At 51.1% G+C, this 26500-nt stretch overlaps 1 protein-coding gene across 1 annotated transcript in view; it reads left to right on the forward strand.

Moving 5' to 3' along the window:
- Positions 1-21756, forward strand: part of USP43 (ubiquitin specific peptidase 43) — a 58298-nt gene extending 36542 nt beyond the window's left edge. The window contains exons 9-15 of the mRNA XM_036269712.1: positions 977-1080; positions 6036-6113; positions 7333-7459; positions 7555-7897; positions 9906-10064; positions 11011-11175; positions 20640-21756. Coding sequence (XP_036125605.1) covers positions 977-1080; positions 6036-6113; positions 7333-7459; positions 7555-7897; positions 9906-10064; positions 11011-11175; positions 20640-21703 — 2040 coding nt within the window. The 3' untranslated portion in view covers positions 21704-21756. The remainder of the gene's footprint in view (positions 1-976; positions 1081-6035; positions 6114-7332; positions 7460-7554; positions 7898-9905; positions 10065-11010; positions 11176-20639) is intronic.
- Positions 21757-26500: the final 4744 nt, after the last annotated feature.

Consider the following 26500-nt stretch of genomic DNA (forward strand, 5'->3'; position numbering starts at 1 on the left):
AGCAAAGCTCAATTAGGAGTGTCAGGAAAAAGAGTTTTCCTCCAGATTTAACTAACCTCTGTTTAGGAAGTCGGGCAAGTCCTCAAAAAACAATGTATCATTCAACATTGTTTCATTATAACCTTGATGAAAAGAAATCGATTTCTGGCCAGGGCTACGGTCTGTGTGGAGTCTGTACACTCTCCCCATTCCATGCAGTATTCGCCCACATCCCAACGATGTACACGTGAGGTGAACTGGCTGTCCAGATTGCCAGTAAGAGTGAGGGGGGATGTGAGTGGCCCTGCCCTGAAAGGGTCACCTGTCGAGAGAGGCTCTGGCCATCCGTGACCCCGAACTGGAATTCGTGGTTTGGAAAATCATTCTCTTCCTTGTGTTTATTCATCTTTCAAATGTTTATATAGATCATACTTATTTCAGTGTTAAATATTGGAAGTGTTTTGGATCTTTTTGTGATGGTATTTTTGTGTCCAGAAATATTCTTTAGGAACTTAGAATAAAAACATAGTTGGTATTTCTTTATGTGGCTTGTTTTGAAGTGTTTGCTTAGCATTTGGTATGTAAAATATATACTAATTTGCTTTTAGATTATTGGCTCACTTTGGTAATTTGGTGATGATAATTACCTTAAAGTAAGTTAAATTACCTATTAATAATTCATTGACATAATTGGTTTATTTTCCCAATGACTGTGCCAGCTTCAGGTCCAGTTAAACACGAGTTATTTAAGAACAGCATGTTTGTCCTTTGGAAATGTAATGTGAGACAGTGCTAGATCACTGTGTTAAAGGGTACAGTGTGTATTTGCAGTGGCAGATAAAGCCTTCACATCTCTAGGTTGTAAATAATAATTATTAAGGGAATATTCAAAATAGACTGTAAACAAATAGGACTACATTTTTGAGTAATTTGCACTTAAGAGTCTAATTTAAATCAACACGGATGATGACCCACCTCCCTGTTTTTGTCTTGGCAGAACCCAGGGTCACTGTTCTCCATCCGGGTTGTGGGCCAATCCCTGGCCCTTAGCTACTTATCCCCACAGGACAGCAGGCCTCTCTGTCACTGGGCAGTGGACAGGTAAGGGGATGCTCCAGGTTGGGGAAGAGAATGACCATGATCTTATTTGACTGGGCTCTTTGGAGGCTATATATCAGTAGAGTTGATTACAGTCTTAGCCGCTCTCGGCTCCTTCCCTCTGCAGGGCCTGCCTTGGTGTCTGGTCCTTACACACACCTGTGCTTGCAGCACTCATGTCTAGAGGTACTCTGATGGCCACTTCAAAGATGAGGAGACACTCAGGGTCCCAGACATCAGTTCACTTGTACACTCACACAACTAGGTAATGGCCACACCCGAATTTGAATCCAGATCTGACGGAAAAACCCAACTTCATTCAGTTAGTCATGCTGCTGAATCCAACCTGAATTCCCCCAAGGGCAGGGGAGAATTCTACCACTGAACCATCGCCCCAAACTGGCGGAGACTGTGGACTCTGGCTGAGGATTAAAGCCGCGTGGCCGTGTCTCCTGTGGTTCTGACATTCTTCGCGGAAGCAGCTCCTGGACGTGGCCTTGCCGGGCAGCCCGCAGGGCCGGCACAGGACCTGAGCGGCAGTTTTGCTCGTTTTCCCACGGAGTCCTCAGTAAGGTTCTCTCGTTCCTAGCTTGGTCACCCAGAGCTGACTGCGTCCATGGTATAGGTGTGCTGTTTCGATTTGTATGAGACATATATATTTGGGGTTCCCAGTTCTGGCTCAGAGCTCCCGAGACCCTTGGGATTTCTTAAATGATAAAAACATTACCAATGTTGCCCTGGCCAGTTTGGCTCAGCGGTTAGAGCGTCCGCCTGCGGTCCGGAGAGACCCGGGTTCGGTTCCCGCTAAGGGCACGTACCTCGGTTGCAGTTTGTCCCCGGCCCTGGTTGGTCGTGCGGGTGGCAGCCACTCGATGTGTCCCTTTCACATCGATGTTTCCCTCTCTCTCTCGTCCTCTCTCTCCCTCCCACTTTGTCTGTACAAAAAATGGAAAAATGTCCTCGGGTGAGGATAAAAAAAAAACAAAAACCCAAAAAACATTACCAATGTCGTGTTATTATTCATAATAAACCCCTTTCAACCACACCCGAGTGTGTGTTAATGAGGTGACTCGGGAAGCACCGAAGGATGGGGCTGGTTGCCAGGGGAACCGACACATGCTGAGAGGGCTGGCGCTTTGAGTCCCACCCCTGACCTGGGGAAGGGGAAGAGGGCTGGAGGTGGAATCTCCCCAGTGCCTAATGATCTAATCAGTCCTGACCATGTAATGAACCCTCCATAAAACCCCAAAAAGGCATTGTTGGGGGAGCTTCTGAACCGATGAACACAGGGAGGTGCTGGGAGAGCGGAGCCTGGAGGGGGTGTGGCTGTTCCCTGCCCCTCCCCACACCTTGCCCCTCCTTGCGTCTGGCTGTTCCTGAGTTATATCCTTTTATCCCACACTGATGATCTCGTCAGTAAACTGGGTCTGTTCTGTAAGCTGCTCTAGGCAAGTTAATTGAACCCGAGGAGGGAATCTTTGGACACTCCCGTCTAGTATTGGGTTGGTCAGAAACACAGGTGATGACCTGGACTTGCTATTGCTGCCTGAGGTGGGGGAGGGGCCAGCAGTCTGAAGCTGTCTCCAGGTAGACAGTGTCAGAACAGAGTTAAGTGCTTGGTGGTGTGGAGAAAACCACATTGGAATTGGTGTCAGACTTGTAATAGGGAGGGCCCTCTGTTTATAAAGACCAGACATTAGAATAGGGGTAAGCCAGAAAGTTCTGTGCCCTATACCCCATCTGCACCCCTTTGGCTGGTAGTTGCTGTACAGAGTCAGGGAGGCAGGAGAAACGTCGGCCAGGGCCTGTCGGTCTGACAGGAGGAGCGGGCCGGGGGCGGGGTGGGGGCTCTGAGAAGGGCCCCTCCCTGCATTGCATCTCAGAGAACTGCTACTCGGCGTGGGTTCCAAGACCACCAGCTGGCTGGCACCGTCCATGACAAGGACTTGAGAGGAAGCATTTAGAAGCATTAAAGCAATATGACAGAGCAATTTAAATATGATGAATGTAACAATGTTTACAATATTGAACTTGTATTTTGCGTGTCTCCCCCTCATTACATTTTTTAAAAAAATATTTTTTCTTTATTGATTTTTAGAGAGGAAAGGAGAGGGAGAGAGAGAGATGGAAACATTGATGAGAGAGAACATCAATTGGCCACCTCCTGCAGGCCCCCCACTGGGGATCTGGCCCACAACCTGGGCATGTGCCCTGACTGGGAATCGAACTGGCGACCTCTCGGTGCATGGGTCGATGCTCAGCCACTGAGCCACACCAACCCGGCTCCCTGGATTATCTTGCTTTGCTTCTACCTGCCACCTTTAGGTCCAGGCCTCTCCGATCTGTATTTCTTGCGGTAGAACATTTATTTATTTCATGAAACACTCAAAGTTTAGGTCAGTGGGAAATATTTTAGTTAAAAAATTGTACATTTTCTTCCCACACTTCTCGCTTTGTACTAGGAAATGACATTGTGATCCATTTCACCACAATTTTACAAAATATTTACAAGAAAGGATTAAAAATAAGCACAAAAGGCAGGATGGGGTGAAATAAACTGTCCCCCCACAAAAAAAATCTCTACTCCAGTGCCCACAGCACACAAGAGAATCAAAAACAAATACGTTTAACAAATAGCCCCGATCACCAGTTCCGCAGAAGTGGAGAGGGCAAGAAATGGGATGAAATGGTGGTACGAAAGGGAACGGATGTTAGCAGAACTGCTCCAGTAACCAACCTGTTCTGAGCCCTAGGTTTTTGTCTGAGGTACAGACCACCTGGCCTTCAGCATCTCATAGACATGAAAACTGAACTCTTCCCCGCTAAGCCTTTCCTCTCCCTGTCTTCTGGGACTAAAAGGTGACCACTGTCTACCTACTCGGGCCCAAGCTGGTATCCTGGGAGTCACCCTTGATTCCTCCTCCTCGCTTTCTCCTCGCATTTAATCCGCCGTCCAGTCTTCTTGTTCCAAATCCTGGTGATTCCTCAGATCTCGTCCCTCCTTCACATTCACCACCATTGCCCGGGTTCAGCCCTGAGCTCCTCTTAGCTGGGTGCCCCGGGAACCTCCGCTCTGACATACCCGCCTCTAGACCAGGGTCCTTCTCTCCCATCTGCTTCCGGACCTGTCTGTTTAAAGCCCTTTGGTGGCCCACAGGGTAAAGTCCACACCTCCAAGGGTGGCGTAGAAAGCCCGCCCTCCCTCCGAGATCTGGGCGCACCCAGCGTCTGCTCCCCTTTCCAGCACTTATCCCGCCCTTTGCAGTCCCCGAGCCCCTGCGTGTGCCTTTGACCCTTTTCCCTCACCACTCACCATTCACCTGGACACCTGCACGCCCCCTGCAGGCTTCTTCTCTGGCCTCCAGGGCAGCCTGGGTGCGTTCCTCTTGAGTCCCCATCAACACCCGGGGCACGTTACAGCGCCACTCTGTGTCTCCCGTGAGACTCGCAGCTCCTTCAGGGTGGAGACATGCCCTTGTGTAGCTCGGAAGCACCTCTGCCTGGAGCCAGCTCGTGCCCTCGTTGCTGGAGTGAGCAGGGAACCGCAGGCACACCCACACTCCTCCCCTTTGTGCGGCTGCGGGCTCGTTCTAACAGTTAAAGCCTGAAGATGCCGAGTCTCCTCTTCCACCCCCGAGCTGACTCCGGCGGAAAAGGAGACAGGATGGAGGCAGAAAGAGGTCAACACGTTAGGTGTCTTACATGATCCTTGACCGATTAAAAGATGTGGCTTAGATAGGAGTCCAATATGAGCTTTTGAATAGGTTTTCCAGAATTGAACACCCCCACCCTCCAGCAAGCAGATCTCTCCAGTTGTCGAAATGGAGAATTTGAGGGTTGTAAAGAGGCTTAGATCTAGGGCTGCCACGGGCTCCCCAGTGTGTCTCCCTGAATTGAAGGCTGCCCTGGTCTGCCCGCCTTCCACCTGCAGGGTGAGAGAGAAGGCAGCTTGCTGGCTATTAGGCCGCAGGGAGGCTAAGCAGGAGGGGCAAGCTGACCCCCCCCCCCCATCAACCAGATAAGGTGCTGCTTCTCTCGAGGGAGTGAGGCAGATGAAGAGGGAGACGATCAGGTGCGCGTAGCCTAGCTCCCCGCATTCTATAGAAGGGCGAGGAAGGCGGTCATTATTCCCCTGGAATGACGGGCTGGGAGGGCTTCTCCCAGGCACCCCGTCCTTTCTCCCCACTGGCTCTTGTTCCTTAGGATGGTGCCCCGACTCTGCCCCCAGCCTGGCGCAGCCACACAATTTCGCACCTTCCGTGAGCTCAGACCCTGCTTTTGAATCGTCCTGGTGACAGGTTCTCTCCTGTGACGTCCCCACTTTTTTTCTTACAGTACATTCCAAGCACCCTTGGGTGCAGACTTTCCCAGCACTTGTATGTGTCTTGTTGACTTGGGGACAAAGCCTCGTGCCCTCCCCTTCTTGACTTATCTCTTCTGTGTTAAGAGCAGCCAACCTGTGCTGAAGTGGGCTGAGCCCCAGCTGCTGGGAAGAGCTACAGGTCGATTCACGTTGAGAGCGTCTGGGCATTCCAGGGTCTGAGAGACCTTTTAGATGGTGGCGGCGGACTAGAGGGTGCTCCCTTCGCACTGTGGTGGAGGAAAGTGAGCCGCTCATTTTAGGCATCGTCACAACTGGGGATTTGTGTCGGACATTCAAGGGGAACTGCCCTCGAGACCGAGAAGGTTCTGGGGTGCAGTGGGAGAGTTGGCCTGTGTCCTGGCAGTAACCCAAATCCTCAGAGCTCACAAGCTCCCAGGGAGTGAGCGGCAGGTGTTCAGAGGTATGTTAGGACTCAGCCTTCCGCAGACAGCAGCTCCAGATCCTCGGTTACTCTCAGCTTTGGGTGTTTCTGTTTGGAGCATCAGTCCTGGGGGTGCGGGCAGACCGTCGGACCCGGCAGAGGTGTAGGAAGGAGGCTCCATGCTTTCTGACGGGCTCCTTGCTCTCTCCTCAGGGCTCTGCACCTCCGGGGGCCAGGAGGCCCCCCCCACGTCAAACTGGCTGTCGAGTGGGACAGCGGTGTCAAGGAGCGGTGAGTTCCATAGGTGTTGACTCCAGCAGGGACAGACAGTCCCGCCTTCCTGTGCCCAGTGTCCCAGTGTCCGTGAGGCAGTATGCAAACCTCCCTGATGCCATGTGACCCACGCCCCCGAGAAACCCTAGTGGCGGCCGTCGGTGTGTAAACAGCAAGGACCGTGCAGGCCCAGCTCAGGGATAGCGCAGGCTCTGTTCCAGACCACTGCAGCAGCACGAGCATCGCGACAGAGTGAGCCGTGATCTGTTTGCTGGCGGAGGGTCTCGCCTTCAGTTAAAAACACATCCCTGAAGCGCAGTGAAACAAGATATGCCTGTGACGGTATCCGTGGGAGCAGTGGGTGGTGCGTGCGCAGTGCTCCGAGCGAACTGTTAGGTGATGCCTCCTCTTCCGTGCCAGGCACCGCTCTGAGCACGTGACGTATTTGCAGTGAATTTGATCCTTATTACGTTCTGTGGGTGTGGGTACCACTACAGTCTGCCTTTTCAGATGTGGAAACTGAGGTATAGAGAGGTTGAACAGTTGCTCAGTGTCACACAGCCGGGATTTGAACCCCTGTCGTCCTGCTCTGACTCACACTCTTATTTATTTATTTATTTATTTATTTATTTATTTTTTTATCCTCACTCGAGGACATTTTTCCATTTTTTTGTACAGATAGAGTGGGAGGGAGAGAGAGGAAGGGAGAGAGAGAGAGAAACATCGACGTGAAAGGGACACATCGAGTAGCTGCGACCCGCACTACCAACCAGGGCCGGGGGACAAACTGCAACCGAAATACGTGCCCTTAGCGGGAACCGAACCCGGGTCTCTCCAGACCGCAGGCTGACGCTCTAACCGCTGAGCCAAACTGGCCAGGGCCTGACTCACACTCTTAATCCCTACCCTTGGCTGCTTCTGTAGCACCGAGTGCATCAGCCCTACTTTGAACAAGGACACTGTGCAGGCCAGCAAGTGTTTATTAGGTCCCCCGAGGTGGTAGCCCTGCGCTAGGACGAGGGAACAGTCAGACAGGCGAGGACTTGGTCCCTCATGGAGCTGGTGGAGGAGACAGAAACCCAGGAAAACAGCGAGTGTGGGGCAGCGCGGACATGAGGCCCCAGGGGCGCCTGCCCTCGCCGGGCGGACGCCTCATCCTGCTGGCTGCGAGTGGAGAGAGGGGAGGGGAGGAGAGCCCTCTGGGGAGGAGCCCTGAGGCCGTGGCCCCTCTCCGCAGCCTGTTCGGGAGCCTGCAGGAGGAGCGGGTGCGGGACGCCGACAGCGTGTGGCGGCAGCAGCAGGCGCACCAGCAGCACAGCTGCACCTTGGACGAATGTTTCCAGTTCTACACCAAGGAGGAGCAGGTCCGGCCCGGGGTGTGCTCTCAGCCGGGGGCTGGCGCCTTCCGGGGGTTGGCCCGGTGCCGCAGGGCCTCACGTCCCGGTGGCTTCCCTTCCAGCTGGCCCAGGACGATGCGTGGAAGTGTCCCCACTGCAAAGCCCTCCAGCAGGGCATGGTGAAGCTGAGCCTGTGGACCCTGCCCGACATCCTCATCATCCACCTCAAGAGGTTCTGTCAGGTGGGGGAGAGAAGAAACAAGCTCTCCACGCTGGTGAAGTTCCCGCTCTGCGGCCTCAACATGGCACCGCACGTGGCCCGGAGAAGCGCGGGCCCCGCGCCCGGCGCCTGGCCTTCCTGGACGCAGCCTGCCTGCCTGCCCACCAGCTACCCGCTGGACTTCCTGTACGACTTGTACGCCGTCTGCAACCACCACGGCAGTCTGCAAGGTGGGCATTACACAGGTGAGCTCTGCCTCCCGGCCGGTGGCCTGGGCCCCAGGACGCCCGGGCGGCGCGCTCTCGGAAGGCCGAGCTCGTTCAGCCCCTGCACGACGTGAGCTGACCCTCAGCTGCCGCGCACCGGCCTCTGCCGGCGGGCAGGAGCTTGGTCCCAGCCACAGAGCTCAGCTAGGCTGGTGGGGGGAATAAGTTATGGCCCGAATTTCCGGCCATATAATTGTTAGAACTGAGAAAGTGACATTTATCCTCATCTGTGATTCAACACAAGGACTCTCCTCAGATGTTTACATTTCTGGGGTGGGGGCATTTAATTGTTATCCTTCAGAGGAACTCGAGAGAAGTAGGCAAATGGAAGGACAGAAACAAACATCTGGATGACTTGCTCAATTGTTCATATACCTTAGTCTATTCTATTCTAGAATAACATGAATTATTTTATTTAAAAACTTTAAAAAATGTATTGCTCAAAAAGTGTACTGTTGTAGTATACTGATGTACCTACAACACTGGACTGTAAGAAATGCATGGAAGACACTGGACTGTATAGAAATTCCTGATCATCACTCATTCATTCATTGGACAAATATTTATTAAGGACCCCTTCATTCTGTGTCAGACCCTGTGCTAGGTGCCGGAGCTTCAATGATGAACAAGACAGAGAGTGTCCTGCCTTCCTGGGACTTCAGTCTAACTTCAGACACAGACAATAAAAGGGGTCTCACCACTTTAGTCCTTTCACTACCTGGCATTATGAAAAGGGACTGATGAATTGTGTCTGTGACAGAGATGAGGCCTCTCTGAGGATGTCACCATTAGGTCCAGGCTGAAGGATGAGGTGGGACTAGCTATGTGAATACTGGGAGAAAGAGCATTATGGGCAGAGCTACTAGCATGTGCAAAGGCCCTGAGGCAGAGCTTTGGTGTGTTTGAGAACTGGTGAAAGCCTGTTATGGCTGCAGTGTAGTGATTCAGGGGTAAGACAGACAAGATGGGGCTGGATGAGAAGGCAATGTAAGCCATGGACAAGAGTTTGCATTCTTTTTAAAGGGTGATGGGAAGCCATTAAGAGGTTTTAGGCAGAGGACTAATGGTGTAATTCTGTTGACAAATTGAGGTAGTAGTTCTCCATGGAGAATGGATAGGAGGGAACAAGAGAAGAAGTAATTCCAGTTAGGAGGATGTTTCCAGGGCTCAAGTGAGAGACGGTATTGTCTGGGGCTCAGGTGATACAATCAGGGTGTTCAAGACATATTTTGGAAGTGGACTCAGTAAAACTGGCTTTTGGACTGGGTGTAGGGTGGAAGGGAAAGGGGAGAGCAAAGATGGATCACTAGGTGCCTGGTTTGCACTGGTGCAGGGTCAGCAAACCAGGGCCTGTGGGCCAAATTCAGTCTAAGGCTTGTTTTTGTATGGTTTGTGAGTTAAAAATAGTTTCTGCATGTTAAAAAGTGGTGAAAAAGAACAAGAATGTATGGCAGAGACCGTGTGTGCCATATGTCCCCTGCAAAGCCTGAGATATTTTCTGTCTGGTCCGTTACAGGAAAAGTTGGCTGACTCTAGATTAGGGGGTGATGGACCATTCCCTGATGTGGAGGGAGAGGAGAAGAACATTTTGTTTTGATTGTTTGGAAGGTGGTGAGAATCTTATTGACACCAGAATCCAGCTGCGTATCTCCATGGCGTACTGCATTAAGAGACGTGCATCATGGAGCTTTTCAGAAGAAATGGGTGAACGTAGACATCACTGTCTGGCTAAATAATTTGGGGCTCCCTTTTATTGATTTTGCTTGAGCAAGGGCTACAACCTAAGGATTCGGTTTCAAGTAGCAGCACACCTTATCAGGAGGCGTCTGGGAGTGTAACTGAGGGGTTCTTTTTGATTCTACAAACTGGACCGATATTTCTCATAGTGTTACTAACGTGTCCCTTTCTGAGCTATGACAGTGGGGTATGTCTTCCTGCTTTGGGGGGGGGCCTTCAATAACGGGACTTGGGGTTTGGACCTTTGCAGCCTATTGCCGGAACTCTCTGGATGGCCAGTGGTACAGTTATGACGACAGCACGGTGGAATCACTTCTAGAAGATGAGGTCATGACCCGAGGGGCTTACATCCTGTTTTATCAGAAACGGAACAGCATCCCTTCCTGGTCAGCCAGCAGCTCCATGAGAGGTAGGTGCCGCTGCTCTCTCAGGACAGGGGAGAATCGGGAAGGTGCTTACTCGAACTCCAAGGACCAGCCGAGGCAGGCACGGACCCGGAAGTGGAAGCGGTAGCTGCTGCCCTAGAGATTGACCGTTGCGGGCCAGAATCCCATTTGCAAGGACGTGGAATGGTCGTGCTGAAATCTAACACAGGGGAAGGGAACGATGTTTTGTACCTAAGGCAGACGACTCTTGCTGGTGGGATTTCATATTCCCAGGCTCACTCACGTCAAGCCAGATTTTAATTAAGCATGTGCAACAGAAGTCTGCATTTGTCCTGGGAGAAAGCACGGGGCAGCTTTGAGGGTTGCAGGACCTTCACAGGAGACCCAGCTGCTGCCCAGCGACACGTTTATTAGTGAACCCTAACCTCAAACTTGCTTAGAAGTCTGGAGGGAAAAAAAAGATCAAAATCGACAGTTTTATGTGACTTATTTCACTCTGAAAACTAACCATCCTTATCTTTGGGATGAAAGAGCATTTTATTTTTTTAATTACTCAGGTTTTTTTCTCCAACAGTCCTTGGAAACTGGCCAAATAAAGCTAAGCGGCACCCTAAATGGTCTAAATCCACCCTAACGCAATGTCTACCTTCCTTTTACAGAAGATAGACGTAGAAAGAATGGAAACCAGACCATATTTAGAAAACGAGTTAGTGACAAGTAATTTCACAAAAAGCATTTCCATACGCAACATACTTTCCTTTCTGTGCCAAAGGCCTGTCCCTAAATTTTCAGCGTGGTCACACGGTTAATCGGTTGCCGGTCTCTCCTCTGCCCTTCACGTCCACGTGTGTGATTCTGCTCTGGTCTGGAGTTCCGGGGCTCGGGGATGGGAGCCTGGCCGAGAGAAGCTGCCCTGGGGACCCAGAGGGTGGAGTGGGTTCACCTCCCCTCTCTGTGCTTCCTCCCCAGGCTCCACCAGCTCCACCTTGTCTGATCACTGGCTCGCGAGGCTCGAGAGCAATGACAGCAGCACATGGGGCAGCCTGCTGTCCGGGCGCTCTGCCCCCAGCCCCTGTGGGCCCCAGGTGCCCGACCCCCCCGCTCTCACAAACAGCCTCTCCGGTCCGGAAAATGGTACGTTTTACCAGGTTGGGTAAACTTGCTGATTTTATTTGTATTTTCTGGAACGACCCTCACTCCTCATCTTTATGAAAGGGCAGGATTCCATGGCCCTGAGTATACGGTGTCATCAATACGAGAGGCTTAGTCTTCTCTCGAGTGGGGCCTCCCGTGACCTGGCCTTGCCGACCTCCCCTCCTCTGCCCTCTCCAGCAGGAGGCACGGTCTTCCTGTCCCCGGAGCTTAAAGCAGGGACGAGGGTGGGAGGTCGGTCATAGGAGGAAATGTCGAGGCAGGACCAGAGGGAGTGTGCGGAGGGCCTGTCTGCGTGGGAGGCAGCGTTGGAGCATGGGGAGGGGTCGCGGAGAAGTCTGGCAGAGAGTGTGGGAGTGTGGGGGGCAGAAGACACCAGCGCTGTGGCTGGAGCAGGGGACAGTGACAGGAAACCGTGGCCAGGCCATGATGCACCTTAGACTCATGGACTCGGTTTGCGTTTGATCCCAAGTATAGTGGGTAGCTTTTGGGGAATTATGAGCAGGGGAGTTACCAATGTGATTTACATTTTAAAAAAACTCTATTCTGGCCCTGGCCGGTTTGGCTCAGCGGTTAGAGCATCGGCCTGCGGTCCAGAGAGACCAGGTTCGGTTCCCGCTAAGGGCACGTACCTCGGTTGCAGTTTGTCCCCGGCCCTGGTTGGGTCCTGCAGGTGGCAACCACTCGATGTGTCTCTCACATGGATGTTTCTCTCTCTCTCTCTCTCTCTCTTCCTCTCTCTCCCTTTCACTCTATCTGAATAAAAATGGAAAAAAAATGTCCTTGGGTGAGGATAAAAAAAACAAACAAAAAAACCTCTGTTCTGGCCCTGGCTGGTTTGGCTCAGCTGTTGGCCCGAGGACCAGTCACAGATTCGATTCCGGTCAAGGGCATGTACCTCGGTTGTGGTTTGGTCTCTGGCCCTGGTTGGGGTCATGCGGGTGGCAGCCAGTCAATGTGTCTCTCTCACATTGATGTCTCTCTCTCTCTTTCTCTTTCTCTCTCCCCTTCCCCCTTTCTTTCTTTTTCCCTCCCTCCCACTCTGCCGGAAGATAAATGGAAAACTATCCTTGGGTTAGGATTTTTAAAGAAAAGTGTATTCTGGCTGCTGTGTGGAGAATGCATCGCAGAGGGACAAGAGGGGAAGACGGAAGGACAGTGGGAGGCTTGTGTGCTTGTCCAGGTGACAGAGGAGCGGCCTGGACAGCAGGTTAGGTGAGCATGGTCAGATTCTGGACATACTTGAAGACGGAGCTGAAGGGTTAGCTGTGGGAGAGAAAGTGTATTCAAGGAGGACTCTGCTTCGTTTGCATCTAAGGGACAGGGGGTTAGGTTAGAAGTGCAGTTAATGAGATGGGCAAGAACTGGGTAGGAAACAGTCAGTTTTGGAGAGAAATCAAGAAATGTGTGACGTGATAACTCTGAGACGCGGATAGGACATCCACATCGAGATGGTTACCAGGGAGCGGAGAGAAATGTTCGAGCCATCAGCACGCGGATGGAGCTTAGAGCCACGGGGCTGGCTGAGCTCTCCTAGGGGAACTGTGTGGGTAGGAGAGAGTCAAGACCTTCGGCCAGCCCTGGGGCTCTCCCACATCCGGAGGCAGGGCAGGAGGTCGGCAGAGACAGAAGGAGCAGCCGGTGAGACAGGAAGAAACCTGGCTGAAAACGAGTCGCACGTGCAGAAAAGGAAAAGCTTTCGAAGGAAGTGGCCAGCCATGTCACATGTGGTCGGGAGGCTACGTGAGGATGGCCTGTGATGGGTAAGCCACCAGTGACTGGCCAGGAGTGTCTGCCGTGGGTTGGAGAGAATGGAGCAGCTGTGACAGGTGGAGAAGACACGGGCTGAAGGAGCGACAGTGGGTGCACACCTGGCAGGCTGAAGGGTCAGGGCTCAGAGGGGTGCAGGCCTACAGCAGTTTCTGATTGTCTTCCTTTGCAAATAGGAAACCATAGTTCCATTTAGCATTCCGATGAGCAGTCTAGAGAGAGGAGGTGGAGACGGTGCGAGAGAGCAAGGTGATAACTGCAGAAGCAGCCCTCAGTAAAAACTGGGTGCGCGTGAGCCCGCATTAGCCTCTGCTCCTTCGGTCAGAGAATGACAGCACTCTAGTTACTTTGTTTCCACATTCCCATTAGTACCTGATTTCCTGGGTGTGTTTTTTTTTTAAGTCCTCACCCGAGGATATTTTTCTATTTATCTTCAGATAGAACGTGAGGGAGAGAGAGAGAAACATCGATTGGTTGCCTCCCTCATGACTCCACCCAGGGTTGGGGACTGAACTGCAACCAAGGTACATGACCTTGACCGTAATTGAACCTGAGACTCTGGTCTGCAGGCCAGCGCTCTAACTGCTGAGCCAAACCAGCCAGAGCTGATATAGTTTTTTAAATAAAAAATTTAATTGAAGTATTCTCTCTCTCTCTCTCTCTCTCTCTCTCTCTCTCTAACGCCTGCGGCCTCGGTGGACAGCGGGGGGGGGGGGGGGGTGCTAACGCCTGCGGCCGCAGAGGGACTCTCTGACAGCTTCCGATCCAGCCCACTCCCTCGTGACACTGCAAGAACCTTGCTTCCGGAGGCGCCTTCCCTCTTGGGGTTTGAATAAAGTGGTGACAGGTTTTAGAACCTGTTTGAGGGGCTCTGAGGCTGTTGAAAATACAGCCTATTTAATGTTGTTAGTACTAAACCAGGGCAAGATCAAAATGTAGCTTATAGGTTTTTAGTAGTGGTTGGTACAACCTCCTCTCCCCATGGCTACTAGGGAGAATTTTTTTTTACCCCTCATCTGAGGATTTGTTTTCATTGATTCCAGAGAGAGAGAAAGGAGGAGGGAGAGAGAGAAACATCAATGTGAGAGAAAAACTTTGATTGGCTGCCTCCTGTATGCACCCTGACAGGAGAGCAAGCCCCAAACCCGGGCAGGTGCCCTGATCCGGAATTGAGCCCACAGCCTTCAGGTGTACAGGACGATGCTCTAACGAACTGAGCCACACTGGCCAGGGCTGGGAGGAGTTTTTTCCTGTCAAAGGCAGGGATGCTGAAGGTCTACCATGCCCAGGGATGGTGCCATTCTGTACAAAATTGCCCCTCCCAAATGCCAGCAGTCCTCCAGGGGAACACTGATACCTTGGGAACGTCATCTTCCGTAGCTGTGGCTATGGGCACCGTGATAAGGAAGACATTGTAAACTAGAGTGAGTGGAGTCGAGTTGTGTGGTACTGCACTTAGAGTACTGGGGACGGGTCGGAGGAAAGACAGCTTGCTTTTGCAACTTTTACAGAAACGTGACCATTTGAAGACATTGCTGGGGTCCCTGGCAGTAAGGGGTCCTGGGCCTTACGGTTCCTTGAGTTTTCAGTAGTATAGGTGCTCCAGTGGTCTATTTCTTTTATGGCTTTAATTGGGCCTCAAAAATTTTGTTTTTCTTTCTCTCAGTGATTTCCAGATAGTATGTTATTTCAGTTCTGATTTCCTCTTTGATTGAAAGGTTATCTGCCCGTTTCAAGTACTTAAGATTTTTCTGTCACGTTTTTAGTCTTTATTTCTGATGTGTGTGGATTGTGATCTAAGAATGTGGTCCTCACACATTCCCTTTTTGTGATCAACCAAGTACTTGAGCATTTTGTTAAATGTTCTGTTTACATGTAAAATAATGTATATCGTCTATTTGAGGGATGTGAGCTTTATATCATTACTATTGGGTGAGTTGGTGTCTTCAATTCACCTGTGTCTTTAAAGCGACCACAGGTAGGCCTGCCTGTTGACACCTCCCCGTGTAGCTGTATTGTTAGTCAAGTACTCCAAGAACTTGAATACTTTTTGTTTCAAATATTAACTTATGTTTAGCTGCTTTGTAGCTGATGACTGTTAGATCTTTATACATTGTGTCTTTTCTCCTGATAACGTTGCTTTTTATTCTGCTTAATGCTGTTAATCTTAATTTCTACCTGGTTCAAGATGAATAATTAGAGCCTTTCACCCTTTTTTTGTTTGTTTGCTTGCGTTTTCCTGGTATCATTTTACCCTTTCTCTCTTGGAGTATTTCTTTTAGAGTTAGTTTTAAGTAGTTTGATAAGCAGTATGTTGCTTTTTTTAATGTAAAAAAATTCAGAGCCTATCTTATAAGGGGGAGAGTTCAGTCTATTTATATTTAATATAACAACTACAAAACTTACTTTCATTTCATTTGAAACTTTTTTCATTACTCCCCCACCCCCCTTGTTTGCTGATTTGATCCTGTTGCTATTTTCCCCCTCGATCATTTGCAAGTTCTGTTCTTTGCCTTCCTGCTAATTGTTACTTTATATTTCCCAATATTTATGCCTTTCGATGGTTGTGCCTTTTCCTGTTACTATGTGGATATGAGAAGCCAACAATTTCCTGAGTCCTATTTCCTTGCTGCCTTCGCTCCTCCGCCCAGTCATGTGAGACCTACATAATGCTCCATGTCACCCCCTCCGGCCACAGCTTCAGATGCTTTTCTGCATGTCCCCACCCCCACCCCCCTGCCTGTCAGGACCCCTCCTCCTCAACCCCGACTCTTAGGTTTTCCTGAGCTGGTTTAATACTCTTCCAGACCGTCACTAGCATTCCTCTGGCAGCACCTTTTCCATCCCAAACACACTTACTTAACTTCCTGTTGCACATTCTAACACACCTGCCCCCTCGTGGGTGGATGGTACACAGAGTGCAGCGTCCCCTGGACACCACAGACCGTCTTCTTTCCGCCACCCTCTGTCTTGGGGTCCCAGTGCTGACGCGTTAGTGTTTGGTCAGAGTCCTTTTCGGGTATGCATGGTGCCTTCCCTACCCCTGCATAGCCACAGGTATTTTCTTTCACGTAGGGAAGGCAGCTTGGCTGCTGGGAGGACTCTTGGGTTGCACATCTCAGGCGGCTGTGCATGTTTTCCCACGGTCCCCTCGGCCTCGGGTGCAGGTGAGAAGCCCATTCTTCTTCACGTGACAGTCACTTGTTCTTCCTGGCTGGAGGCTCTTAAGATTCAGCATTGACCTTGGCATTTAGAAATTCTACCAGAATATGCCTAGGTGTGTGTTTTGTTCATCAACCCTAGCTAGAATTCGGGAGACTCGCCTTCTTTAGGGAAATGTTCTTTTTGGTCGTTTAATTATTGTCTCACGTACTTTTCAAATTCCTGTTATTTGCCGATTGTGTCTAACTCTCCTGGTTTTACCCTGTGCTTTGTAACTCTTTGTCATTTTGTTCTATGGTGTAAGACATTGCTTTCACAGTTATGGAATTTTCACACACTTCAAGATAATTTTAGGCCACTTTGAGTTCCAACGGTGACCTTGGATGTCTTCGATTCATTTACTGACTTTAGAAACCTGAGCGTTATATTTTCAGTCCCCTGTTGTTTTATACTTGAGTCTCCGTGAGCATTTTGAGTTGTCTGTTTCTTCCAGTGGCTGTTTCATTAAGGGGTTCTTCCGAGGGCTGCGTGTTCTGATCCTCTGATTGCTGTACCCCTTGTTGTGTGTTGCTATTTTTCTGTTTCTCCCAGTGGGCTCCCCTCTGCCCTCTCTTGAGCAGTGGTTATTGGGGTGGTGACCTCAGCGCCCGAGTTAGCCTTTCCCCTCGCCAGCCTCGTCCTGGTAGCCCAGTCTCAGAGGAGGAGAAGGCTCAGCTCATCGATGTAGCTTCTTCCCTTCTAACTGCGGGAGGGTCGGCTTGCTCCAGGTGGCACTCGGTGCCTAGAAACAGAGACGTCTCCAAATGCAGACTGGGGCTCAGAAGATGAAGACCCTTAGTTGGGACCCTTTTATTCCTTGATTCCAGCCTTGGTGGTCTCTCTTCTGCCTCCCTGACCCACCAAGCTTACTTGTGCCTCAGGGCCTTTGCACTTGCTGTTGCCTCTGCCTAGAGCCTGTTTCTCCAGATCTCCACATGGCTTCTTTCCTCTCTTCTCGCAGGTCTCTTGTCACTCGTCACTCACTGACCACCCTATAGTCCCCCCCTTATTCTTCCTTATAGCTCTGGTCATTGCATCCCACGAGATCGTATATTTTTATTTTATGTCAAACACCTTAAGGGACACGCACTTTGTATTTTTTCGACAACGGTGTCCCCAGCACTGAAAACTGTCCTCAGTACACAGTGGGCTCTGAGTAAATACTTAGTGAGAGCAGAAGTGAGTGGAAACCTTGGAGAGACAGAAGGCACCCGACTAGGAAGAGGCTTGTCCTGTTGCAGGACGGTGAGGAGGGCCCAGCCCACCCTGCTCACAGCACACAGTGTGAGGTCGGATCCTCGCCCGATTTCCTTACCTGAGGAGGCAGACGCGGGGACAGAGGTGGCGTTTCCCAGGGCAGCATCTGCTGGCCGCAGGGCCGGTGCGGGTGGGGCCGTGCTGGGGCTGAGCCCCTAGCTGTACCGGCGCCATCTGTGTGAGGAGGCGTTTTGTGGACCTGGGAAGCTTGTTATGTGTGTTCTGGGGTTTATATGATCTTCAGGGAGAACTTAGCTGTTTGGATCCTCAATGTGGCTCAAGACTCCGGGCCCTTTCTTGTTCTCAAGCCAGACTGGGCATGAGCACGGTCACACATTCCACGCGGGGGGGCCAGAGCGCAGGGGTCTCTGACCACCTCTGCCCGGCTCCCGGTGTCTTCAGGGAGGAGCAGAGGATTCCCCTTTCCTCTCTTTCTCCAGTAAAAGGAATGGGGTAGAGTAAAGGCGGCCAAGGTGCTTTCCCTGCCGACCTGAGAAAGTTGCTTGGACATACGGTTTCCGCGCAGCGCAGCCCCTTCGGGGCCCCGGCCGAGTCTTCACGCCCCTGCCAGGGCTCCCGCCACTGCTCTTGTTTGGACGGGTGAAGAGTCACAGCTTTGTCCTCTTAACACGAAGCTGCTCTCTGCCCTTGGGAGAGGGAAGAGCTTCACACACGTCTGAGACCCCACAGTGGTTTTGCTCTGTGGTACGGGAATGTAATGGTGGAGCAACGCCATCAATCAAAAGTGAAGTTACAAAGCTTTTTGGGTGCATTTGTGTCTATTGCTGGCTAATCCTAAAGAAATGCTTTGAAGGAAAAAAATACCAAAAATGATATGTGAGAGGCCCGAAGGGTGAACTCCTCCAGGGCTCTGAGACGCTGAGACCCGTCCTGCCGTGCACGGGCCTTCTCCCAGGAAGCCTGGCCGAGGTGTGTGCTCTCCTGCTGGCAAGCCCGCCACCCTGTACCTGGTTCCGCCCACGCCCTGCCCGCCCTCCCTGGCCCGAGGCCGTGTGCCACGGGGGGTGGGGGTGGGGGGGTGGGCTCCTGGTGGCCGTGGTTCTGCTCAGTTTTGGAGCTGAGCGCGTGGTCCATGATGGGAGGACAGCTGTGGGGGTCGGGCTTGCGTGCTTGACCTGCGGTCTTTCTCTACCTGCGTGTGAGCCTCCTTGTGCCGTGTGGGTTGTGTGTTTCAGTGGAAGGTTTCTTTCTTGGTGATTGCAACCGTCTTTTTTGTTGTTGTTAATCCTCACCCGAGGGTATTTTTTTCACTGATTAAAAATTTTTTTTTACTGGTTTTAGAAACGAGGGAAAGGAGAGGGAGAGAGAAATAGAAACTTCGATGAGAGAGAACATCGATTGGCCACCTCCTGCATGCCCCCCATTGTAGATCAGGCCCACAGCCTGGGCATGTGCCCTGACCAGGAACTGAACCAGCAACCTCTTGGTGCATGGGTCAACACTCAACCACTGAGCCACACCAGCTGTGCTCCGTTGATTTTTAAATGGAGCAGAAGGGGAAGAGAGAAAAGAGACAGAGACAGAGAGAGAGAGAGAGAGAGAGAGAGAGAGAGAGAAGGAGAGAGAGAGAAGAGACCCCTATGTGAGAGAGACACATTGATTGGTTGCCTCCTGCACAACCCTGACTGGGGGCAGGGATCATACCTGCAATCCAGCACATGCCCTTGACTGGAAATTGAATCCACAACCCTTTGGTCCAAGGTCTGATGCTCTGACCGCTGAGCCAAACTGGCCAGGGCTGTAGGCATCTTATAAATCAAGGTGTCTTACTAATATAATGACTGATGACTTTTTTTTTTTTTTTACTTTTTAATTGTGTTAATATACTCATAAACAAAATTTATCATCGTAACCATTTTTATTTATACAGTTTAGTGGTATTAAATACGTTTACATTTACAGCATCCATCCTCATAACTCTCTTCATCTTGTGACCTGAAACTTATTCCTATTAAATACAAAGTCTCTATTCTTCCCTCCCCCTAAACTTGAGTAATCACCTTTATACTTTCTGTCCCTCTGATTTTGACTAACTCAACAGGTGGCATCATACAGTATTTGTCTTTTTGTGACTGACTTGAGATTCCATATGCATTTTAGGATAGGTTTTTCTATTTTTGAAAAAAACAAAAAAAAACTTCATTGGGATTTTGATAGAGATTTCATTGAATCCGTAGATTGCTTTGGGTGATATTGACATTTTAACGATATGAAGTCTTCCAAGCTAAGAACGGGGGATGTGTTTCCATGTCATTGTCTCTTCTTTAATTTCTTTCAGCGATGTTTTGTAGTTTTCATTGTACAGTCAGTCTTTCATGCCCTTGGTTAAGTTAATTCCTAAGTATTTGATTCTTGTTGACGCTATTGTAAACAAAGTTGTTTGTGTAACTGTATGAGTGTTTAAGAAAAAATACACAGACTTGGTTTCATGAATGTTTCCTTCAGAAACGCTGAGATGTAGAAAAGAATTAAGAGGAAAATCAGTTGTAGACAGAACCCCTATTGCCCTCTCTACACCTTGTCATTTTGGTATTTATTTCTCCTTATGTGTTTGTATGTTTTCATATGCATGCATCGTACATGTGCACATATTTGCACACTTACACGAATGTATATTTTTGCAAGTTGGGTTACGCTGTTTCTCTAGACTCTCTCACTAAACAGTATATATCAAAAACGTCTGGCCAACTCCATTCAGATGTTGCAAAACACCCAGTGGAGGCATATGTGCGGCTGTGAAAAAATCAGACACATGATTCTGTTCTTGTTCTTTTTAGCCTAGGGAAGGAGAGCTGAGATTCTTGCATTTGAGAGGGGCAAGCACCTAGTTTGACCTGGAAAAAGCTTCAGTAAATAGAAATATTGCTGAGCATTCTGTTTCATGGAGCGATGTAAAGATGACTTAAAATGCTGTTAAGTCCTTGATGCCCCAGGGACTGGGCTCCGTCGGGGTTCTGTAGTGGCTGGACACAGCTGGCTGCCGTCTTGGGCACTGGTCTGTCCAGTGGCTGCAGATATGTAAATGGATTCAGCGGCACAGTGAGTGAAGCATGATGCTCCCGAGGGCGGAGCCACAGCGCCTTGCTCACTACTGTGTCCCAAGTGCCCAGCACAGTGCCCGTGGAGTGCCTGGAGCGGCAGTCACTCCTACTGAGCCGGAGGGCTGTTGTGCATGACGTTTTTGGTGTCTCTTTCAGGAGGCCTGGAGTCCAGGCCTTGGGTCCGGGGCGTAAGAGGCCGCAGCATCAGCCTGAAGGTGCCCGCTCCTTCCCCAGCCAAGCAGGGGCCCTTCAGGACCATGCCCCTTCGGTGGTCTTTCAGACACAGAGAGAAAGCACCTGGTGCATCTGCCGAGTTGGTGGAGTACCTGGAGTCCAGACGGAGACCTCGCTCCACCAGCCAGTCCATCGTGCCGCTGCTGACGGGCGCTGCTGGCGAGGGCGAGCGGTCAGCGATGCCGAGGCCCGGTGCCACCCTCTCTGCTGAGGGTGAAGGCAGTGAGCGAGCCGGCCAGAGAGTACCAGCTGCAGCACCCTGCCCCTCGGGCCCCCTTGGCCACTGTGCTGCCCCTGGGACCTCGGATGGCCTCAGCACTGCAGGGAAACTCAAGGAACCTGCAGGGCCGGATGTCAGGCTGCCCAGGCAGTTTGACCTGCCCCTCACAGTCATGCCCTCCGTGGAGAACGAGCAGCGGGCCCGGCCCGAGGGCCAGAGGACCGCGAGCTGGAAGGGAAGTGGCCAGGCGGGGGGCAGTAGCGGAGCGCCCTCCCCCAAGGACGCTTCGAGCACGGTGGCGCCTGCAGACACTCGCCGGAACCCCTTCGCCAGGTTCAGGGCTGGTGCAGAGTGGGGGGACTCCGAGACAGACCGACTCTCACAGGGGACCCTCACCCTCCTGAGGTCTGTGTTTTGGAAGAAGGAGAACAAGAAGAATGACAAGGCCGAGGTGGCCCCCCAGGTGTCCCCAGTCTCCCTGGGGAGTGGCAGACTGAGCCCGGCTGTGGATGAGCAGGCTCGAGTCTCATTCTCTTCCCTGAGGATGCCAGAGGGCCTGGCCAGGGGCCTGGAGGGCGCTGTCCGGTCTGCGCCCAACTCTCTGCACCTCCCACGCAAGGCCAGCAGGCCCACGAGGGCCAGTGCCCTGAGCGTGGCCCAGAGGAGTGTTCCCGGGGAGCAGACTTCTTTCAGCACCTTGCAAAAGGTGAAATACCACACCCTCTCCTTGGGGCGAAAGAAAACCTTACCGGAGTCCAGCTTCTGATGGCGTATTCAGGGGCTGGTGAAGCTGGTACACTTAGCTCTGCCCTGAGCAGCCGTGGGCAGCCCGTGTTGAGGGAGAGTGGGGTTTCGGGAAGCCACTTGTCTTGGGACCCCTGAAAAATAGTTTTGGTCTTCACACCTAGATTTCCAACACACACCCAGATACCTTCATGTCTTGTTAGCTGCTTTTATCCTACAGGACACTAGAGGGTGCTGTTGGGTCAGCATGACCATTTCAGGGCAAGCGCTGCAGTTCTGTTTAAGTAATTCCAGGACCTGAGCACCTGTACTCACGTGACTGGATGTGGGCAGACCTTACAGCATAACTCTGTAGGGAAGCCTAGTTGACACGGACCTTCTGTATCAACTCAAATATTGTCACTGGCTTCTCCTATTAAAAAAGTTGTGTGTGTTTTTTGTTATTTAAATAGTTGACTTAATAGGAAAATCTTTCCTTTTAATGCTTCTCTGGGATAAGCATTCAAGATGCCAAAAGAGTGGTCATGACAGTCAGGCAAGCTTCCAGGAGAGAGGGAGGTGATTGAGATTTTAGGAGAATATTTAATATATAACAAAATGTATTAAAGATTTTCAAGGTATTTAAAAAAGGTAACTATTTTGATAACTAGGGCAAAAGGAAGTTCTTTTTTTTAAGCTTAAGTATGAGATGTATGTACAATTTTAATAAAAGCCCATCAGTGAAGCATGGCCGTTGCTGAATTATTCAAGTCTTATCAATGGTATAGTTTTCTTCTTGCTGCGTCAACTTGGTTCATTGCTGTTGATATCGGTCATTACTTGAGTTGTTACTGAAATTTTTAAATGCTTTTAATTAAAATGAGTTGTTTTGTAAGAAGAAGAAAGCTCCCTGGGTCTCACTCCAGAGGTCTCCCTCGTACATGCAAGGGCCTGGGAGCCCGAGCCTGTCCGTCCTGTTTGCTGGGGCTCCTGCACATGCCTCAGGAACCGTTCTCGCAAACCCTGTCTCTACTGCTGGGGAGCTGCTGGGCCTGGCCCCAGGCTGTGGCTCGGCAGTTGAGGTGACTGGTGAGTCTGTGCTTCAACAGTGCATGTTCTACAGATACTTCCTTTCTGATGGGAACCATTGTTCAAGACACCCGACCAAGTCTAGTGTTCCTCGTACAGACTGCACGACTCACTGATAGGTCTCTGCTGCTTTTTATCCTTAAGAAAGAGTGACATCCCCCCCACACACCGAGGAAGACTGCTTACTTTTGAGCAAGAATTCTAAGATAGAAAGAACCGAGATAACAGCGGAAGCAGGAAGACCCAGCCCCCCCTCACCCCGAGGTACCCCGGTGGACCTGTGTCTGCCTGTCTCCTCCAGTCTTGGTCAACGTGCTCTCGGGCAGTGTGCAAGACATGGTTGTCCATGCCTTCTGGGTTCGGAGGTCTAGGAGTCTTCTGCTTTGTCTGGTTCTTCCCCCTTGGATGATGCTCGTTTGTCACGTTTAGTGCCCATGCTCTTCCCCATAAAGCCTCAACCTTTAGGAAGCCCTTGGAATCCCGAGTGGCTCCAAGTGTTAGCTGTGTTCTCCACAATGCACCGTGAATTGGAGCACTGGCCCTAGACTCCGAACTTGGACCTAATGACACATAGACCCTGGTGGATATATCTGCCAGCCCGGGCTTTCAACAAGGATGCCCAGGCCCCCTGGCACCCCCTTCCCTGAGGTTGCTTTCCCCTCCGGAGGAGTCCGGCAGGGAGGCTGCGAGAACGGATCCAGGTCACGGGTGCAGCTCCCGGGGCTCAGGACAACCAGGAGCCGGGAGCACCCTGACATCTGAAGGGCAAAGGGAAGGAGAGTTCCAGGGTGCAACCCGAGGGCGCAGCTTCGGGTTGTGGCTTCAGTGGAGGACTGTAGTGAAGTCACAGCAGCCTGCTGGAGCGGGAGCTGGGGGACTACATCCCACGGCCACCGCTCCCTGCCAGCCAACCGCCCACAGTCAGCAGCCGGGACAAGAGCGCCCTCTGCTGCAGTCCACGAAGGCCGGCCTCCTGGGGCGCTCAGATGAGGAGGCACCAGGGTCTGCAGGGGCAGACAGCACTGTCTCGGACACTGGACATGGCTGTCTCCAGCAGTATGTTTCTACCGGTGCTGTCCCCCCACAGCCATACTTTGGGTGGCCCCCTGACTCTCCAAAGATGTGCTCTCAGGTCTATTAAGTACAAATTGGTGGTTAGACTGACAACCTTAAAGGGAAGGGGGGAGGGGACGAGAAGAAATAAACCAAAGGACTTATAAGCATATATGCATAACCAATGGACACAGACAACAGTGTGGGGAAGGCAGGAGGGGAGAGGGAGTAGGGAGGAGGGGTCAGTGGGGGAAAAGGAGGGACATCTGTAATACATTCAACAATAAAGATATGTTTTAAAAAATATTCTGAGCTCTTCAGAGAAGTGCCCACACGTGAACAGCACGTGCCAGGGTACATTCTTGTTTTCTCTATTTCTTTTTACTTTCCCACTTTTTCCAATTGAAAAAATTTGTAGATATTGAGAGAAAAAACCCAGGTGGGGTAGTGAGGGCTGTTTCAAGCTCTACAGTGTTGCTGTGTGGTCTGGGACAGCCACTGGCCTCCGGAGTCCAGACCTTCTGTGCCCCAGGGGCTCCCCATCCTCAGGCTGCCTTAGGTCAGCCTGCCAGGGGTGGGGAACATCCGGCCCCGGGGCCATATAAGGCCCAAGAAATAACACCAGCTGACATCACACACCTCACCACAATAGCCTGACCAAATACAGCAGGCTAATTTTTAAGTTGATAAATTTGTATGGCCCATGAATGATGTTATAAAGATTTGAATGGCCCTTAGCAGATACTGAATCACAGAGGGTGCTCACCCTCAGTTTTTTCATCTGTGAAATGGATTTGTCGGCCCTTCCAGGGAATCGAAGTTGATGTGAAGACCAAATGGGATCTTGGAGGGGAATGCTCAGTGGAGATCACAAATGGCATATAACCTATTGCACTGAAATAGGTTTGGAGCCACAGTGGCACCTGGTGGCCATTCCTCATATTGCATCACACTTTCTCCCCTTTGAAGCTCTCCTTATGGGTTTTCATTTACCAGGCTGGTGAGGTCCCCCATCCTGCGAGGACACAGGGACATCTGAAAGCCAATAAGGACATCTGGTCAGAGGGATACCAAGGTCCATGGACAGGAAATTCATCTTCAGGGCGTCTGGTGTGTAAGACAGTCCTAGTGCTGAAGCTGGGTCCGCCTGCAGTTCTCTGACCCTCCACTGCGCTGCAGGGAGCCCTCTGCTGGGCCGCAGGGGAACAGCGGAGCAGACCCACTGCCAAGGGGGTCCTTATTCTGCAGCTTGCTCCTTCTTTCAGGGAATCCCCAGGGGTCTGAAGTCTTTTCCCCAACTCCAAGTTCTTGCATCCCTGACACAGTCTCTCCCTGCCTGTCCCCCCACCCAAAGGATCATCGGCCCCACTCCAATAAACCTGAGAGGGGGCCGAGCCCTACAGGGAGCTGGTCAGGGCGCCATCAGGGCCAAGCTTTGCCAGGAGCCCAGCACTAGCGGAGCCTGTGGTCCCGGCTCCAGTCCTACTGTCCGGAAGCTGCCATCTCTGTCTCTGGCCACCAATCAAGTTTTAGCCCCCCCCCCCTTATTTTTGCTGCTGTTGTTTCCCCTCCATCCCTAAGCTCCCACCTGCCCTCCAATGATTCTAGTCTGAGCACCCTTATGGCACCCCACTCCCCCAAGAAGAATAAGAAAACCATTCAAAACACAGACGGTTATCTTGCTGGCTCCAGACTTGTCCTGCCTCAGCTGAGCGGACTCCTAAATTCTGGTGCCACCTCCTGACCATCGGCCGCGTCCTGGGCGGGCCAGGTCCTCGGAGACCACGCGACCCTAAGTGTTTTACTTTCTAGATGAAGGTTTATACATGTGCATATGTGTACTCTATGTGTTAACTTGGTGGACAGCATGAGCTCGGAGGAACTTTGAGCCCTCTTCATCTATAAATATTAGAAAGGTTTGAATCAGCAGTTACAATATTAGTGCAAAAAGTGTACCCCCGCACTCTCCAAGGTCCCTAGAATCATGAACTATTTTGTGTAAGGAAAATCTAAACTGAGAGAATTGCCCATCAGTAACAGGGATGGCAGTTTTCAAAGAGTTTGGCTTTGGGAAGGTAAGTGAAGGCTGGAATGAGGACACCCCAGCCAGAAGTCCTGGACATTTGTTGCGCCTTAGAATCAAATGGGAAACGTGATGAAAACAGTGGCGCTGGGCCCCTCTTCCGACCGGTTCAGTCCAGGGAAGGGCCTTATTCGGCTGTGCTGCCGGGACCGAGATCCCAGCCCGCTCGGCTGCCGGCTGGGTGCGGCTGGCCACACGTGTCTCTCTCAATTCGGATTCATTAAAGGTAAAAGAAACGAAAAAGTCAGTTTCCTAGTTGCATAGGCCACATTTCAAGGGCTCAACAGCCGCATGTGGCCAGTGGCTGCCAAACTGAAAAAATGCAGTAGAATGTTTCTATCTGTGGACGGAAAAGGGGCCACATACTCAAACGGCCAAGCTCAGGGAGGCCTGCGTGGCGGTCTCACAAACACAGAGGCCAAAGGGACACGCAGGGTGGTCTGAAATGCAGACTTCTAACTGAAAGCAAAGAATAGCAGGTAGTCATGTCCTAGGCCAGTATCTTCCCTGACAAAGGTCAGTCTTGACCTCAGCTGAACCTCTCTATTGTCTTTTTGCATCTTTGATAACACCTCCGAAATATCAGGGTAATCTCCTTTTTTTCCTGGACTCCTC

This window comes from Molossus molossus, unplaced genomic scaffold (genome assembly GCF_014108415.1).
Source record: "Molossus molossus isolate mMolMol1 unplaced genomic scaffold, mMolMol1.p scaffold_m16_p_19, whole genome shotgun sequence".
NCBI classification, from domain to species: Eukaryota; Metazoa; Chordata; class Mammalia; order Chiroptera; family Molossidae; genus Molossus; species Molossus molossus.